The following is a 15,279-nucleotide window of genomic DNA, read 5'->3' as shown; positions in this document are numbered from 1 at the left end:
CAGATTATCCTAAAGGTTTCAAGAAACAGATGGTCAAGTAGACCTTTGTTAGCTCTTTTCTTGAAGTTGTTACAGTGAAGCAACTACTGCCACTTAGGGAAAAACCTGTGTTGAAATAACTTTCAAAACAAAGCAAATACTTTAAGAAGTGGCCAAATCAGTTTCCTCTTTAGTGGTGTTTATTCTGGTAACAGCATGGCTACTGGTCCCTTCTGCTCTGGACAGCCTGAGATAAGGACCAGACTTTAACATTCCTCCATAAACAAATAGAGGACTGGACAAAAGGATATAGAGCCCCTGTTTTCAGGCATTGGCTGTCGGCAGCGCAGGGCTGTGATCCTTGAAAAAAAAAACAGTGAGGCCTCCTAAGATTTCTGCCTCAGGCTCAGGGAGGGAACATCAAACAGCTCGGCACCCTTAGCAAGTTGAGGAAACAGGAATTAGAGTTTGAGGGGCAGCAGGGGCTGGCAGTTGCAGGAACAAGTCCAAAAAGGGGAGAACTCTGCTGAAGACAGCTCCAAAAATCCACACAGGGGTTCTCTTGAGTCTTTACAGTATATGAGCCGATGGAAGTATAAGTAAAACTCCACAGATCCAGGCAAAAGAGAGACAAATTCTAAGCAGAATTATTCCCAGAGTCTCACTCAGTGGGGAGATAGCCAAGCTCTATCCAGTCAGAGTGATGAGTTCCCAGGGATGACCTCCATTCGCTGGAGACACCAGTGGTGGGGTCAGTGGTCTCTGGAGTGATGGCTCACCCAGAATTACCTATAAAAGCTTAAAAACAGGGAAGACAAGATGGCGTTGGAGTAGGTGGACGTACCAACTCCCACCTCCCAGAACCAAAGTGGATTACAAACTAATTTTAAGAACTATCATCTGGGAAAACCAACTTTGGACTAAACTAAGAGGACTCTTCAACCAAGGAACACTGAAGAAGCCACACTGAGACTGCTTAGTGTGTCCCAAGATTCTTTTCACCAAGCCACAGTCGCAGAGCTCCAGGGAAAAGCAACCTGGTCTCATCTCTCCAGGCAGAGAACAAACGCTCCATCTCCACACATGCTGCAGATGGCTTTTCCAGTCTACCTGAATCATTACCAGCTAGAAGCAGCAGTCATTGGGACTTGGATGTGAGCTGCAAAGTATAGAATCATGACAATTCCAGTGCCATGCGGACTTTTCCTGGATGTGGACTTCTTCTGGACTTCTGCTCCTTGTGATAGCTCCTAATGGACTGAACTGGGGTTGGGTTGCATTCGCAGGAATTTGGAATGGTGTTGGTGCCAACTTGGACTTGGTGAACATGTTAAGGACATTACTCTTTTATGGATTCTTGTTGTATTGGCCAAGAGTTTGCTTAAAGGCTTTAATCACTGTAAAAAAAAAAAAAAAAAAAAAAAAAAAAAATATATATATATATATATATATATATATATATATATGACTGGATAAAGAAGATGTGGCACATATACACACTATGGCATACTACTCAGCCATAAGAAATGATGACATCGGATCATCTACAACAAAATGGTGGGACCTTGATAACGTTATACAGAGTGAAATAAATAAATCAGAAAAAAATAAGAACTGCATGATTCCATACATTGGTGGGACATAAAAATGAGACTAAGAGGCATGGACAAGAGTGTGGTGGTTATGGGGTGAGGGAAGGAGGGAGAGGGGGAGGGGGAGGGGCACAAAGAAAACTAGATAGAAGGTGACGGAGGACAATCTGATTTTGGGTGATGGGTATGCAACATAATTGATCGACAAGATAACATAATTGATGGACATGTTTTCTTTGAATATATGTACCCTGATTTATTGATGTCACCCCATTAAAATTAATAAAAATTTATGTATATAAGAAAAAAGCTTAAAAACAGTGTTTGAAATTACCCAAACAAGGAATCTACCCAGTACCAAAACAAAGACCAACACCAAAATGTGACAAGAAAATTTTAACAGCATTTACAATGACTGGCATCCAATTAAAAATGACAAGACAGCCTGACCTGTGGTGGCACAGTGGAAAAAGCGTCGACTTAGAATGCTGAGGTTGCCGGTTCAAAACCCTGGGCTTGCCTGGTCAAGGCACATATGGGAGTTGATGCTTGCTGCTCCTCCCCCCTTCTCTCTCTCTCCTCTCTTAAATAAAAATAAATAAAATCTTTAAAAAAAATGACAAGACATGTGAAGAAGCAGAAAAGTGTGTCCTGGATCCAAGGGGAAAACCAGCAATAGGAAGAGGCCCAGAAAGGACAGAAACAAGGGAACAGCAGACAAGACATTAAAAGAATTGTTATAACTGTATTTAAATAGTAAAACATCATACATAATGAAAACATTTTAAAAGAAACTTCTAGAGCCTGACCAGATGGTGGCACAGTGGATAGAGTGTCAGACAGGTACGTGGAGGACCCAGGTTCAAAACCTCAAGGTTGTTGACTTGAGCGTGGGCTCACCGACTTGAGCGCTGGGTCACTGGCTTGAGCCCAAAGGTCACTGGCTTGAAGCCCAAGGTCACTGGCTGAGCCCAAGGTTATTGGCTGAGCCCAAGGTCACTGGCTTGAGCAAGGGATCACTCACTTTGCTGTAGCCACCCCCACCCCCACCCCTGGTCAAGGTACATATGAAAAAGCAATCAATTAATAACTAAGATGCTTCTCATCTCTCTCCCTTCCTGTCTCTCTGTCCCTATCTGCCCCTCTCTCTGACTCTATCTCTGTCAAAAAAAAGAAAAAAAGAAAGAAAGAAAGCAACTTCTAGAGACTAAAAGTACAGTATTTGTCAAAGGAAATGTATGAGACAGGAATAACAGCAGAATAAACATGGTAGAAGAAAGAGCAGTGAACTTGGAGACACGGCAACAAAGTCTCTCCAGAATGACACACAGAAAGGAGATAATGGTGAAAGGAAAACATGCATGGTGACCTGGGAGTGTCCACCAGTCAACAGAAAAGGAGAAGAGAAAAGGGACAGGAAAGCATCTGAAGAAATGATGGCTGGGTTTTTTTTTCTCTAAATTTGATGAAAATTCAACTCACAACCCCAAGAAGTTTGCCCCACACAGCAGTATAGACATGTGCGTGCAACCCAGAGAACCTCAGGATCACATTTCTGAAAATCAGTGGTAAAGAAAAAAACCTTAAAAGCAGCCAAATAATAGGAAAAGGCGCATTATGTAGAGAAGAATGTGGATGAAAACCACGACAGACTTCTCTTCAGGAACAGCTCAGGCTGGAAGACAAAGGCTTGTTGCCTTCAAAGTGTCAACAGCAAAGAAAACTGTCAAATAGAAGTCTACATGTAGCAAAGACATTTTTCAAAAATTAAGGCAAAATACCTTACAAGTAGACACACCTTACAGACAGATTTCTTCACCAACAGACCTGCCCTACAAGACAATCTCAAAGGGTCTTCCTCAGACTGCAGGAGAATGACACCAAGCAAGTGACCCAGAGGGTGGAACAGCAAGTCAGTGGGAAAACAGCCAAGACAAACGTTCTCCTTTAGAAGATAACGGACTGTTTAAAGCACACATAATAACAGTGTGTTACAGAGTTTGTGATATATGCAGAAGTAACCTGTGTGACGTGAATGGTGTGAGGGGGTACACTCTTATGTGAAGTTGTGTAACATTATTTTGAAGTAGGAAGTGAAGACAATCCAGCAAGAATGATCATTTAAAATCAGCCATGTGGCCCTGGCCTGTTGGCTCAGCAGTAGAGCGTCAGCCACGGGTGTGGAAGTCCTGGATTCGATTCCCGGCCAGGGCACACAGGAGAAGCACCCATTTGCTTCTCCACCCTTCCTCCTCTCCTTTCTCTCTGTCCCTCTCTTTCCCTCCTGCAGCCAAGGCTCTACTGGAGCAAAGTTGGCCCGGGTGCTGAGGATGGCTCCATGGCCTCCACCTCAGATGCTAGAATGGCTCAGGTAGCATTGGAGCAACGCCCCAGATGGGCAGAGCATCGCCCCCTGGTGGACATGCCGGGTGGATCCTGGTCGGGTGCATGTGGCAGTGTGTCTCTCTGCCTCCCTCCTTCTCACTTCAGAAAAATACAAAAACAAAACCAATGTTTGAGGGGGCCTGACCAGTGCTGGTGCAGTGGATAGAGTGTTGACCTATGATGTTGAGGATCCAGATTCGAGACCCCAAGGTCGCCAGCTTGAGCATGAGATCATCAACATGATCCCATGGTTGCCGGCTTGAGCCCAAAGGTCACTGGCTTGAAGCCCAACGTTGGTTAGAGCATCATCCCAATACAGCAAGATTGCAGGTTCAATCCCCAGTCAGGGCACACACAGGAATGAACCAATAATGCATAACTAAATGGAACAACAAATCAATGTTTCTCTCTTCCTTTTCCTCTCTTTAAAAATCAATAAATTAAAAAAAAAAAAAAAGCCAATGGGGAATGGCAGGGGCAGTGCTGAACTGCCTGGCAGCTCTATGGGTCCCCATGGGTGGGCACACTTCAGATGGGGAGAACTTGATGGAGCTGTTTATAGTGTGCAGTAATGACTGATGTATTTAAAGTCCTCCTGTTCCTTCCCTGTGGGCATGTCCAGCACAAATTAAGTTTTGTTTTCCAAATTATTGCTGTGACGCTGAGACAATGACAGCCTCACCCCTTTCATGTTACTCATTCTTTGGCGTAATGGGTACATTTTTTTTTTTTAGAGAGAGAGGAGAAGGAGACAGAGAGAGAGGAGAGACAGAGAGAGAAGGGGGGGGGGAGGAGCTGGAAGCATCAACTCCCATATGTGCCTTGACCAGGCAAGCCCAGGGTTTCGAACCGGCAACCTCAGCATTTCCAGGTCGACGCTTTATCCACTGCACCACCACAGGTCAGGTGCATAATGGGTACAATCTGCAGCAGGCAAATCTTGTTCTCTCACAAGAACGGTGTCCGTCCTTTCTATTTAGCTATCAAGTTGGGCTAACTTTATAAGAAAACAAAGCCTTGGTATTTTTTTACTTAAATATTTTTTTAAAAGCCTGTGGGAGAAAAAGGCCAGGCTCAGCTCTGTACTGTCTGCAGGAAGCCTATTTGAATACAGAACCGCTGATAAAGATAGGCTGTCGGCTGACCTGACAGTGCTGCAGACTTCACATATGTTGTGCAGGAGCAGTGGCTGCGTCCTCTGCTGCGAGAAGGACACTGGGAGCTGGAGGCTGAAGCACCAGAAGCAGCCACAGACTCTGTGACAAAGGGGCCTGGCTGTGTGCCAGGCAACCCTCATGTAGGATGCAGGCAGGCAGGCAGAGTTGGGTCTTGCTATCCATGAGTGTCCCTCTCCTAGAAAGTCAAGTACAGATGTGGCATGCCATCTGTCCCTTACCTTGCTGAGCCTCCGCTTTAGTGCTAATGGGTTGTCTTGGATCCTTTTTTGTCTTCACATAATAACTGTGCTTCTTCCTTTCCAGTCCTATGTCCTTTGCTCATACCATTGGCTGGGGTCACGAGGACCACGGTGACCAGGAGCTCACAGTGGACAGCTATCTCATTCCCTGGCTTGGAAGGGAATAAGGTAGTTTTCCCACTAAGTAGAGATGCACTGCTGTGTGCCTTCACCACGGCAAAAATAATACCCCATATGTTCCTGAGTCATCACATGAATAGCTGTTAAACCTTATCACATTTTCTTTGCATTAAGATGAACATACTTTTCTCACTTTTTTGTTGATTAATGTGGGTGAAGTTCTGTGGTTGGTGTTCTGAGGTTGACCCAGGCTTGCATGAGTGGGATAAACTGTACTTGATAATAGTGTACTTTTAATACCAGTCTGATTTGATTTGCTAATGTTTCTATGTAGTCTCTGCAGCTGTGTTTGTACAATTTAGCAGGCTGGCGATGTTTCTTGTATTGTCCTTACCTGCTTTTGGGGATAGAATGAGCTGGGCAGCTTTCACTCTTTTTCTACTTTTCTGAAACATTTTAATAACATAGAAATGGATTGTTCCTGGCCATTTTGGTTGCTTTGAAAATTCCATAGCAGCACCTGTGAAGCCACCTAGGCTGGGTACTCTTGGGAAGTGCATGGTTATTGTTTCAGTTCCTTAATAGCTCTTGGACACTTGAAATGCTGTTTTTTGGTGCTGGTTTTGTAATTTTTCATCATCTAGGCCGTATTGACTCCCCACCCCATTTACTTGCCCCTCTCCCTCTTTTTGGATCAGTCTTATTAATCTCATCAGGCAGCAGTCTAGGTTCAACTCTGTTTTCTTGAGGTTTCCATTTCACTGAAATCTGCCTTTATTTCTTGTTCTGTAACATTCTTTCCAGCTTCTGGGGTTGGAAGTGAGGTGGTCTCCTGGTTGGAAAGGTGTCTCCTGGTGAGTGTCTCATTCATGTCCTACAAATTGAGCACCGCACATCCCTAACCCCTTTATGGCTTCCTCTACAACATGACCATTACTCAGGGATATCTTGTGCTGTTTCAAAGCAGAAGAGGTTTGAGGTTGGTAGGGGCTTCTAACTTTCTTCATTCTGTGTAGAGTGGACTGAGACTTACTTTGTGACTGACATGGCAGGGTCATGTCTGCTGGAAGATAAGGTGATCATCTGCCTCCGAGACATCATAAGGTATCTTTTTTTTTTTTTTTGCCTGATCATCTGACATCTCTGAGAGGGGCAGCTCAGAGCTTCTACAGCTTATGGGATGACCTGCACTCTCACAGGTGTCAGAAACTTCTGCTGAGAGTTGAAGTTATGTCTTTATTATGGCACTTTTTGCCTGATTCTATTTTTTTTAAAAATATTTATTGATTTTAGAGAGAGGAATGGAGAGAGAGGGAGAGACAGGAAAATCAATTTGTTCTTCTATGTGCCCTCACCAGGAATTGCACCGGGAATCAGGATGATGCTCTGACCAACAAGCTATATGGTCAGGGCTAATTCTCTTTTTTTATTTTCAGTGTTTATGTGTCTTTTATTTATTTATTTATTTTATTCAGTGAGAGGAGGGGAGGCAGAGACAGACTTCTGCATGCACCCTGACCAGGATCCACCCAGCAAGCCCACTAGGGAGTGATGTTCTGCCTACCTCGGGTGTTGCTCTGTTGGTCAGCAACTGAGCTCTTCTTTTTTTTTTTTTTTTTTTAACTTTTTTTTTTTTTAATTTTATTTATTCATTTTAGAGAGGAGAGAGAAAGGGAGAGAGAGAGACAGAGAGAGAAGGTGGGGGAGGAGCTGGAAGCATCAACTCCCATATGTGCCTTGACCAGGCAAGCCCAGGTTTCGAACCGGCAACCTCAGCATTTCCAGGTTGACGCTTTATCCACTGCGCCACCACAGGTCAGGCAGCAACTGAGCTCTTCTTAGCACCTGAGGCAGAGGCCATGGAGCCATCCACAGCACCCGGGGCCAACTCACTCAAATGGTGCCATGGCTGCAGGAGGGGGAGAGAGCGAGAGAAGGGGTGGAAAACAGATGGGTCCTTCTCCTGTGTACCCTGACCGGTAATTGAACCTGGGATGTCCACACACCAGGCCAATGCTCTACCATTGAGCCATCCAGCCAGGGCCGTGTCTTTTGTTTTAAATGGATCTTTCACACATCTTGTTGGATCTTGTTTTCTCTTTTTAAAATCCAATATGAGAATTTTTTTGTAAGCTTAATATTTATATGTATTGAGTTCTTATCTACTACATGTCATTCTCCTGTATTATTTCTTTCCCATTCATTTACCTTCTTTCTGCTTCATTGTCTATATTCCGGCTTTTTTCCAGAGAAGGCCAGTTTCTCTGTGCTGTTTTACCTGATGTTTTCCCGATGTGCCACGTCCACAGAGCCCCACACCTTCCCAGACTGGCTCCCACATCGCCCGTCACAGGGCCTGTTCTCTACACCCTCTCCTTGTCAGCGGCTCTAATTTCCTTTTTCTCACATTTCTCGCGTCTGTGGGATTCTCTCTTCTGACTTAAGCACTTCCTCAATGGGAGTTTGCAATGTGGATCCTTATCTAGAAGCAGAATTTGTACCTGCTTATTTAGGGAGCTCATGGCCCAGCAGGTGTGTAGAGGTATGCACAACAATTTTACATGAGGATGTGGAGGGTTATTTATAAGCATGGCTTATCTGCGCCCTGCCCTCTGGCCTCCTCACGGTGTGCCATCCAGCCTTCACGTGGGCATTGTGGTGTGGGGCTATGGCTGGGAAGTGACTCAGGAAGGATAGCAGGTGCTCTCTGAGCCCTGCGTGCCCTCTGGTGCTAGGCGTCCTGGGACTGAAGCATCGAATAGGCATGCTCTGACACCACCACACACCAGTTATACCTTGATGCTGCAGACTTCATGCACAAGTGAAGAAGGAATGCCCACCTGGAAATTCATAATGTGGCTTTAAACTTTCAGTGGATGCTGCTGCCAAAGTGTGGAATTCATGGTTCACTCTACTGCCAGGGCTGAACCTCCCTGGTTCACATGGGAGCTGAGGGAACCCTTTGGACAGGCAGAAAAGCCCCATCACCCAGAGAAGGGGTGCCTAGTCCAAGGGGCGGCATAGGTCAGATGTTCAAGCCTTTGCAGGCCTGTCCCCTCTGCTGTTCCCACAGGATACTTACCAGGGAACTACTGAGGCCATTCTTTGTTGTTGTTGTTTTTATTCATTTTAGAAAGGAGAGAGAGAGAGATAGAGAGAGAGAGAGAGAGAGAAGGTGGGAGGAGCAGGAAGCATCCACTCCCACATGCGCCTTGACCAGGTAAGCCCAGGGTTTCGAACAGGCGACCTCAGCGTTCCAGGTCACTGCTTTATCCACTGAGCCACCACAGGCCAGGCCTGAGGCCATTCTTTGTACCAGCCACATGTTGACTGGTCTTGGCCACTTGTTTCTCCATGTGCTTTGCACAAGGGAGCTCACTAGACCAGCAGGCTGACCTCCGGCTGCTGATGCACAGCATGGAAATGGCTCTCTGCTCCCAAACCTATGGACAGAAACCAGAGGATGGAGGGATGGAGCCACGGCCACTAAAGTTTCCTTCCCTAGGAACACCATGGTTTTTCTGAAGTGAACTCCCATTCCTGAGATACAGTGACCCTACCAAGTGTCCATGCTGTGGCCCCAGGTCCAAGGGCCAACCCCCTTCTGCAGAAGAGTCTGCTTTGGAAGAATCCATTGGAGGCAAGAGGGTAGTCACTCCCCACCCCATTGCAACCCCCCTCACTTACAGTCTGGGGTGTGCGCTGCACCAAGACCCAGGTGGACATCTTCTCTAGGACTGTGGGCCCAGGTGATGATGGGAGCATGAAGTGCTGATGAGGCTGCTGAGGAGCCCGAGGCATCCATCTCCACCAAGACCTGGTACCAGGCTCCCTTCCCCCTTCAGGGTGTTGGTCTCACACCTGCAGACAGGCACCCCATCCTTCCTGGCAGCCCTGCCATCTGCTGGCCTCTCCATGGGGCATCAGCCTGGGGGCCAACCCATAGGTGGCTTGGCTGGGAGCTGAGCAGCAGCTGGAGGCCTAGGAGGTGCCACCCAGGCCTTGTGAGCAGAGGGCCTTCTGGAAGGCAACTCCTTGCAGGCTTGCATTCCAGCCAAGCCAGGAGGGAGATGACAGGTGCAGCCCGAGCTGTGAGGGAAGAAGCGTGGGTTCATCAGATCTGCTTGTGCGATTCATTTCTGACGCCTCCCTGAGCCCCACTCCGCGAGTGATGGGGAAGCTGAGCAGCTTTGCCTCCCAAGGGACGCCTTTGCCATGAGGAGCCCAGAAGAGGGCCACATCTTGGAGTCACTGGGATGCATCTGTCTATCTCTGTTAGCCCATTTTTCTCTACTGGCGCTGCGGCTTTGGGTTGAGGCTACTGCACTTTGCCTCTTAAGAGTACTGGTGGGCAGGGTCATGCAGCCCCTGCAGCAGGGCAAGGTCCTAGCAGGTGTGTGCACAGAGTGCAATCCTCTGGACAGCATATCCCCAGGTGGCCTCCTCTTCTCCTTGCAAGCCTGCATCCCAGGGCCCAGTGTACATGAGGGAGGACAGCTGCTCCGCTTCCCACCTGGGCTGAAATTGAACAGGGAGCAGAGGCACGCTGCAGAGAGCCACCAGCCTGTCATCAGCTGAGAGGTGGCCTAGAGCTCTGCTGGAGTCTGCATCATCCCTGTACCTGCTGCCAGCCTGACCAGCCCTTCTCGCTCCCCTTACCAGGGCACCAATGGGTCATAGCCAGACTTCCAGAGAGCAATTTCTGGGGCTTTGCCTGGTGTGAGGAGCCTCTGGCCAAGCTCGCAGATCACAGCACCTTGAGCAGGGTGGGCAGCTGTGTGCATGTGGCCAATGGGGCAGCCCTCCCAAGTGGCCACCATTCTGTGCAAAAGGAGAGCATTGCCTCACTGACAGCTGTCCTCCCGCCAAGAGGAACAGAGAGCAACATGGCCTTGTGACCTACCAGTGCACTGGGCCAGGGCGTGAGGATGGGCAACCCTACTCCACGAGGGTCCTGCAGATGCCGCAGGCCCTAGAGCCAGCGCCGGCCTAGCTGACCCTGGAGTGCAGCCCCCATGGGCCCCTTTTGAAAATGTATCTTTCATGAATTTTTCTTGTTTATTTAGTTTTTAGACTTAGATCTTTATGCATCTGCTAATCAAAATAGGGATTCAGCTCTGGCCCAGTGGTTCAGTGAATAAAGGACTTACTGTGCACACCACAGGTCACAGGTTTGACCCCCGGTCAGAGCACATAGGAAAAGTGACCAATGAGTGCACAACTAAATGGAACAACTGAGTGAAATTAATTGATACTTCTCTCTCTCTCCCCCTTCCCCACTCTTTCAAAATCAATGGAAATTTTGGGAGGGAAATGGGGGTTGAGGGTGAGGGAACCTGGGGTATTAAACTTGGGGCGTGTGGGCTCCCATGGAAGCAGGCCTCAGCAGGAATAAATGGCCATCAGCACACGCAGGCCATTACCCCACAGAGGGGAGGGCAGGAGAGACAGGACTGGCTGAGGAGGCTGTGTCCCCTGAGCCCAAGACAAATGGGACTTGAGCCCTGCCTCAGCCCCACAGAAGGCTCTAGAGAGCCAGGGCAGGCATGGGTCTGGTGTCCCAGCCTTCCGATAGCCCTCAAAAGCCCAGGCAGCTGGAAGGGTGACATGGACAGGGCTGAACAATTCCGAGCCACCAGGGAGCTGGGGCCAGTGACCCAGACAGGACACTGGCCATCTCCATACCCACACATGTCTGTGAGACTCATCCTGTCTCACAAGGCAGGTGCTGCACCTGGGAGGGGCTGTGAGCTGGAGGCTTTGGTGTTGGGGCCAGCAGCAGCCCAGGGAGGAAGCAGGAGGAACCCCTGTGCAGGGACACTCTCCCCGAGGCCAGTTCAGAGCCCCTGTGGAAGAGAAACCTAGGCTGGGCTGGCAGAACAGGTCAGGTGAGAAGGAAAAGGCAGATTGCAGTGGGGGCTGAGTTTCCACAACCAGTGACTGGTCTGAGCAGGGGCAAGCTCAGGTCACTCAGGTGGGAGACTGCATGGCAGTCACAAGAGTGTGCTGGGGGTGAGTGGGCCTGACACAGCCAGCCTCGTGCCTAAGCCAGCACTGCCCTGCCCTGGAGGATCCGGCCACCTCTTCAGGAGAGGAGCAGAAATCTGAGACCATCATCTCTCCTCTCCTTTTACTCAGAGCCCCTTTACCCTCAGCCAGCATCACAGGAAGCTGAGCCGCAAGCAGAGGGCCCTGGGCCAGCCATTCCACTAAGCTTCACTTTATCCACTGGCACCCAGGCCCTAGGCCAGCCTTTCCCCTAAGCCTCCTTTTCTCCAGGCAGCAGCTCTCAGGACAAACTGAGGTCAGGCTCTTGGAATCTCTGGGAGGGCCAGCCCCTCATGTTGTGGGGAGGGTTCCCCAGTGTCACAGTGGCAGGATCCTGATCCTGCCCTTCCCCACTGGGATTCCTCCCAAAAGGAAACCAAGCTAGCAGAGGTCAGTGCTGGGTGGCAGGAAGGAGCTGACCAAGATCAGGGCCTGCATGTTTAGTTGTCAAGAGAGGGGTAGAAGTGTCTGTGTGTGGAGGAGGAGTTAGTCTGGGGCTGGGGAACGGAGAGTTCCTCCAGGGACCCACATCCTCGCCCCTCTAGGACCAGGCACTCAGAGGTCAGGCAGCAAGAAGACTGGGTTTGATGTCACACAAGGGAGGCCATGGGTGTGCAAGCCTGGGCAGGCTACAGGGAAACGCAAGATGAAAGAAGGGCCCAAAGTGGGGGCCAGGGACTTGGGCATGGCTGACAGACCTCAGCTTATGGTGCCTACAGGCCACCGCATGCCTCCCTGTGTACGCCTTCCACAGCCCCCTGCCTCGCCAACCCAGCTTGCTGACCCTTCCTCATCCTCAGGTCCCTCCTGTGCCACAAGTGGCCATGTCCTGGGTGGCCCCACCAGGTGACACTGTGCAGACAGGGCATCACCAGTGTCTCAGCCCTGCCTGGCCTTCTGGCCCCAAGAGGGAGAGCCATCCTGAGCTTGCAGCTCACAATTGCTTCTTTTTTTTTTTTTTTTTTTTTTTTTTTTTTTTTTTTTTTACAATTGCTTCTTAATAACATCCTTATTGTACACAAGAAACACATGCTTCATTTTTAAAATCTTGGAAGTAGAGAAGTTCAAAGGATAAAATTTGAGGCTGCCGGGGAGTTGGAAGTGCCCAGGGAGCATGGTCAGCAGGCAGGGGGAGGTTGACTGACAGCCTGGTAAATGCCCTGAGTCAACCATTAACCTAGGCACTCCCTACCCCATGGGACCCATTACGAAATGGTTATGACAGGAGATGGAGTGTTCAGGGCCAGATGTCCTGAGTGCCCAGTGGAGAGGCAGGCCCAGGCCTGCGGAGCATCAGGAGAGAACATGCCCACACCCCCTGTGCCAGGACATCAGGGCGGGACCTTGCTGCCACTGAGCAGCCACCATGGCAGGGCCTGCATGGGCTCCTGTGAAGAGAACCAGGTACAGAGTCTCTGGTTCCTGCTTTCAAAGCCTAAGGCGTCCTGCCTTAATTAACAGGCCTTTCTCTTGTTTCTTTTTCCCTGGTAGAGCGCACAGCACTTCCAGCAGCCCATAGCCCACGACACCTTGAGGGAAGCCCCATCGAGACATGGGCGGCCTTTGCCATAAAAGGGATGAAGGTGGAAGCCCAGACCAAAGCCAAGCCTGCCAGACCCTCCAGGGCTCACTCTGCAAAACCCAAAGGCTGCCAGCGGCCCCCTAAGATCTGGAACTACAACTTCAAGGACTGACTTCCTTGGCTGTTCGCCTCCTCCCCTCACTGCTCCCCCTTTCCCCCAACCTTCTCTCCCTCTCCTCGGTTGGTGGTTAGCACTGGTGCTGTCATCGCCACAGCAGGGGTATGTGTGTGTATGTGTGCACAAATGGGGGGATTGTGCGCTGCAGTGCAGGCTCCCCAGTACTACCAGGGTGCCTCACAGGCCCAGTACAGAACTCATTAAAGCTATGCCTCCCTCTCCTGCTGGCCTGGGAGTTGTTTATCTACCCTACTTGGGAAAAGGCCTCAGGACATCACCAGTTAGCTGCCTTATCACCACCCACAGCCACCCACCTGCATGTTGCCGCTGCCCAGGCAGGGAGAGCAAAATCAGGATGCCCACCTGCAAAGCAAGTGTTCCCCTAGAGAGCAGCAACATGCAGGAGAGGAACCTTCCATAGTGAGAACCGTGGAGCTGGGTGACCCCCACATGCCCAGATAGGGCCCCTGCTGTGTCCTGCATGCCAGGGTGCTCATGGGATGGAAGTGACCTGCCAAAATGAGAAACACTTGTAAAACTGAGCTACATACTCTGAGTGCTACAAAACCACACCCACAATCCCCACCAGAAAGACATGTCCCAAAATCATAACCACAGGTCCTGACACTTGGGATGCTCTGTGCTAAGTCAGTAGCCAACCACAGTCATCTGTCCTGGGAGGCAACGTTGGAGAGGTGGCCCTGGGCGCTCAGCTCTTTTCTTCTCTGGCATTTGCCAGAGGGCTCTCACCTGCAGCACTGCTGAGGGATGGAGACTGGCAGTCCCCACCCTAAGTGGGGGTAACGTGCCCTCAAGCAGCCTGGGCAGGCACTGAGTCTTTCCCTTTCACTAGGACAGAAGGAGTGTGGGAGAGTGATGGGGTAAGGCTGCACCCACACTCCCTACTGTGTGATCAGAGCACATCATGTGGCTTTTGTGGTTTCAGTGTCTTCTACCTGTCTGGCTCATAGGTGTGGGAGCACATGGCAGCTCTGGAACAGGGAGCTGCCTGATGCGGAGCCCTGGATCACACACCCAGGTCCCAGGGGCGCTCAATAGTTCCTGCCTCACCCTGTGCATCAATGATAGCTTCATTCAGCTCCCTTTAACTCACGGGCGTCTGGTAGCCTCCCCTCAGGGGTAGCAGTGCTCGTCCTAGCGCAGCTCTCCCAGGGGCGGAGTTCTCGGAGCTCTACTATTTCCAGCGTCCCCTTCTAGTGAGGCGTGGCCGTGTGACTTCCTTTAGCTTAAAAAGTGAATTCAGATACCTAGTCACTTTCCGTAGAAGCATGTCAGACACCGTGAGCGTCTCTGACTCGCGCAGCTGCTTCTGGCTCGGGGCACCGGGTATCTGAAAAACTCATACATCAGAAGAGAAACAAAAACCCAGGTTGTTCAGGACAGCAATTCGGCTGTCGGACCTCAGAGCCCTCTGTCCCTTTTCCTTGTCCTGCCTTTCCTTCCACTGAGCGGGAGTCTGTGTGCAGCGGAGCAGAAGCTGTAAGTTCGGTAACCGTTTGAGCATAATTACAAGTGAGGGCGCGCCAGTGAGCACAGGGCTGAGCCTCCGCGTGTGCGCGTGCGCGTGTGGGTGCGAGTGGCCATGTGCGCGCGGGAGTGCCTCTGCCCAGGGAGGTTCCTTTGTTCGAATCACCAAGAGGTGTCGGTGCAGATCCTGCTCACCAGAGGGCCGCGCCTCCTTCCTGTGGCTAGCTCCGGGGAGGCAAGGATGCGCCTGCTAAGCCACTGACTAGTCCCAAAGGGGTTCCCGGATTCCCGCGCCGACCTCGCGAAGTGGGACGGCTTGAGTAGGAAGAACCACGGTGACCGGCAGTAACCCCGCCCGGGGCTCCCTCGGCCGGGTCAATGACCGCGCTCGCCCGCGGCGTCCCTCTCAGCGACCAGACCCGCCTATCACCCTATCGCCTAGCAACGCCCACTCGCGTTCCGCCATTGGACCAGAGCGCACGCCCCCGGTCCCCGATTGGCCGCGGCTGCGGAACAAGCCACGCCCCCGACCGGCTCCGCGCGGCCCGGC

General features: G+C 50.4%; 1 protein-coding gene and 1 long non-coding RNA gene across 4 annotated transcripts in view; one reads left to right on the top strand and one right to left on the bottom strand.

The window, feature by feature from the left end:
• CCDC57 (coiled-coil domain containing 57) overlaps positions 1 to 13,442 on the top strand; it is a 122,338-nt gene extending 108,896 nt beyond the window's left edge. For both annotated transcript variants that reach the window (XM_066235019.1, XM_066235020.1), the window contains one exon: positions 13,033 to 13,442. In XM_066235019.1, the coding sequence (XP_066091116.1) occupies positions 13,033 to 13,235 (203 nt within the window). In that variant the 3' untranslated portion in view covers positions 13,236 to 13,442. The remainder of the gene's footprint in view (positions 1 to 13,032) is intronic.
• Positions 8,616 to 15,119, bottom strand: LOC136307965 (uncharacterized). Of its 2 annotated transcripts, XR_010726026.1 has the most exons (4): positions 14,925 to 15,119; positions 14,313 to 14,487; positions 9,181 to 9,582; positions 8,616 to 8,936 (listed from the first exon to the last, which is right to left on the bottom strand). It is a non-coding gene; the product is annotated as an uncharacterized lncRNA (long non-coding RNA). The 2 variants fall into 2 exon arrangements; XR_010726025.1 differs by having other exon boundaries at positions 14,313 to 15,119.
• Between the last annotated feature and the right edge of the window lie 160 nt (positions 15,120 to 15,279).

This window comes from Saccopteryx bilineata, chromosome 6 (genome assembly GCF_036850765.1).
Source record: "Saccopteryx bilineata isolate mSacBil1 chromosome 6, mSacBil1_pri_phased_curated, whole genome shotgun sequence".
Classification (NCBI taxonomy): domain Eukaryota; kingdom Metazoa; phylum Chordata; class Mammalia; order Chiroptera; family Emballonuridae; genus Saccopteryx; species Saccopteryx bilineata.
The sequence above is the reverse complement of the archived record's forward strand: the minus strand, read 5'-3'. Positions and strand labels throughout refer to the sequence as shown.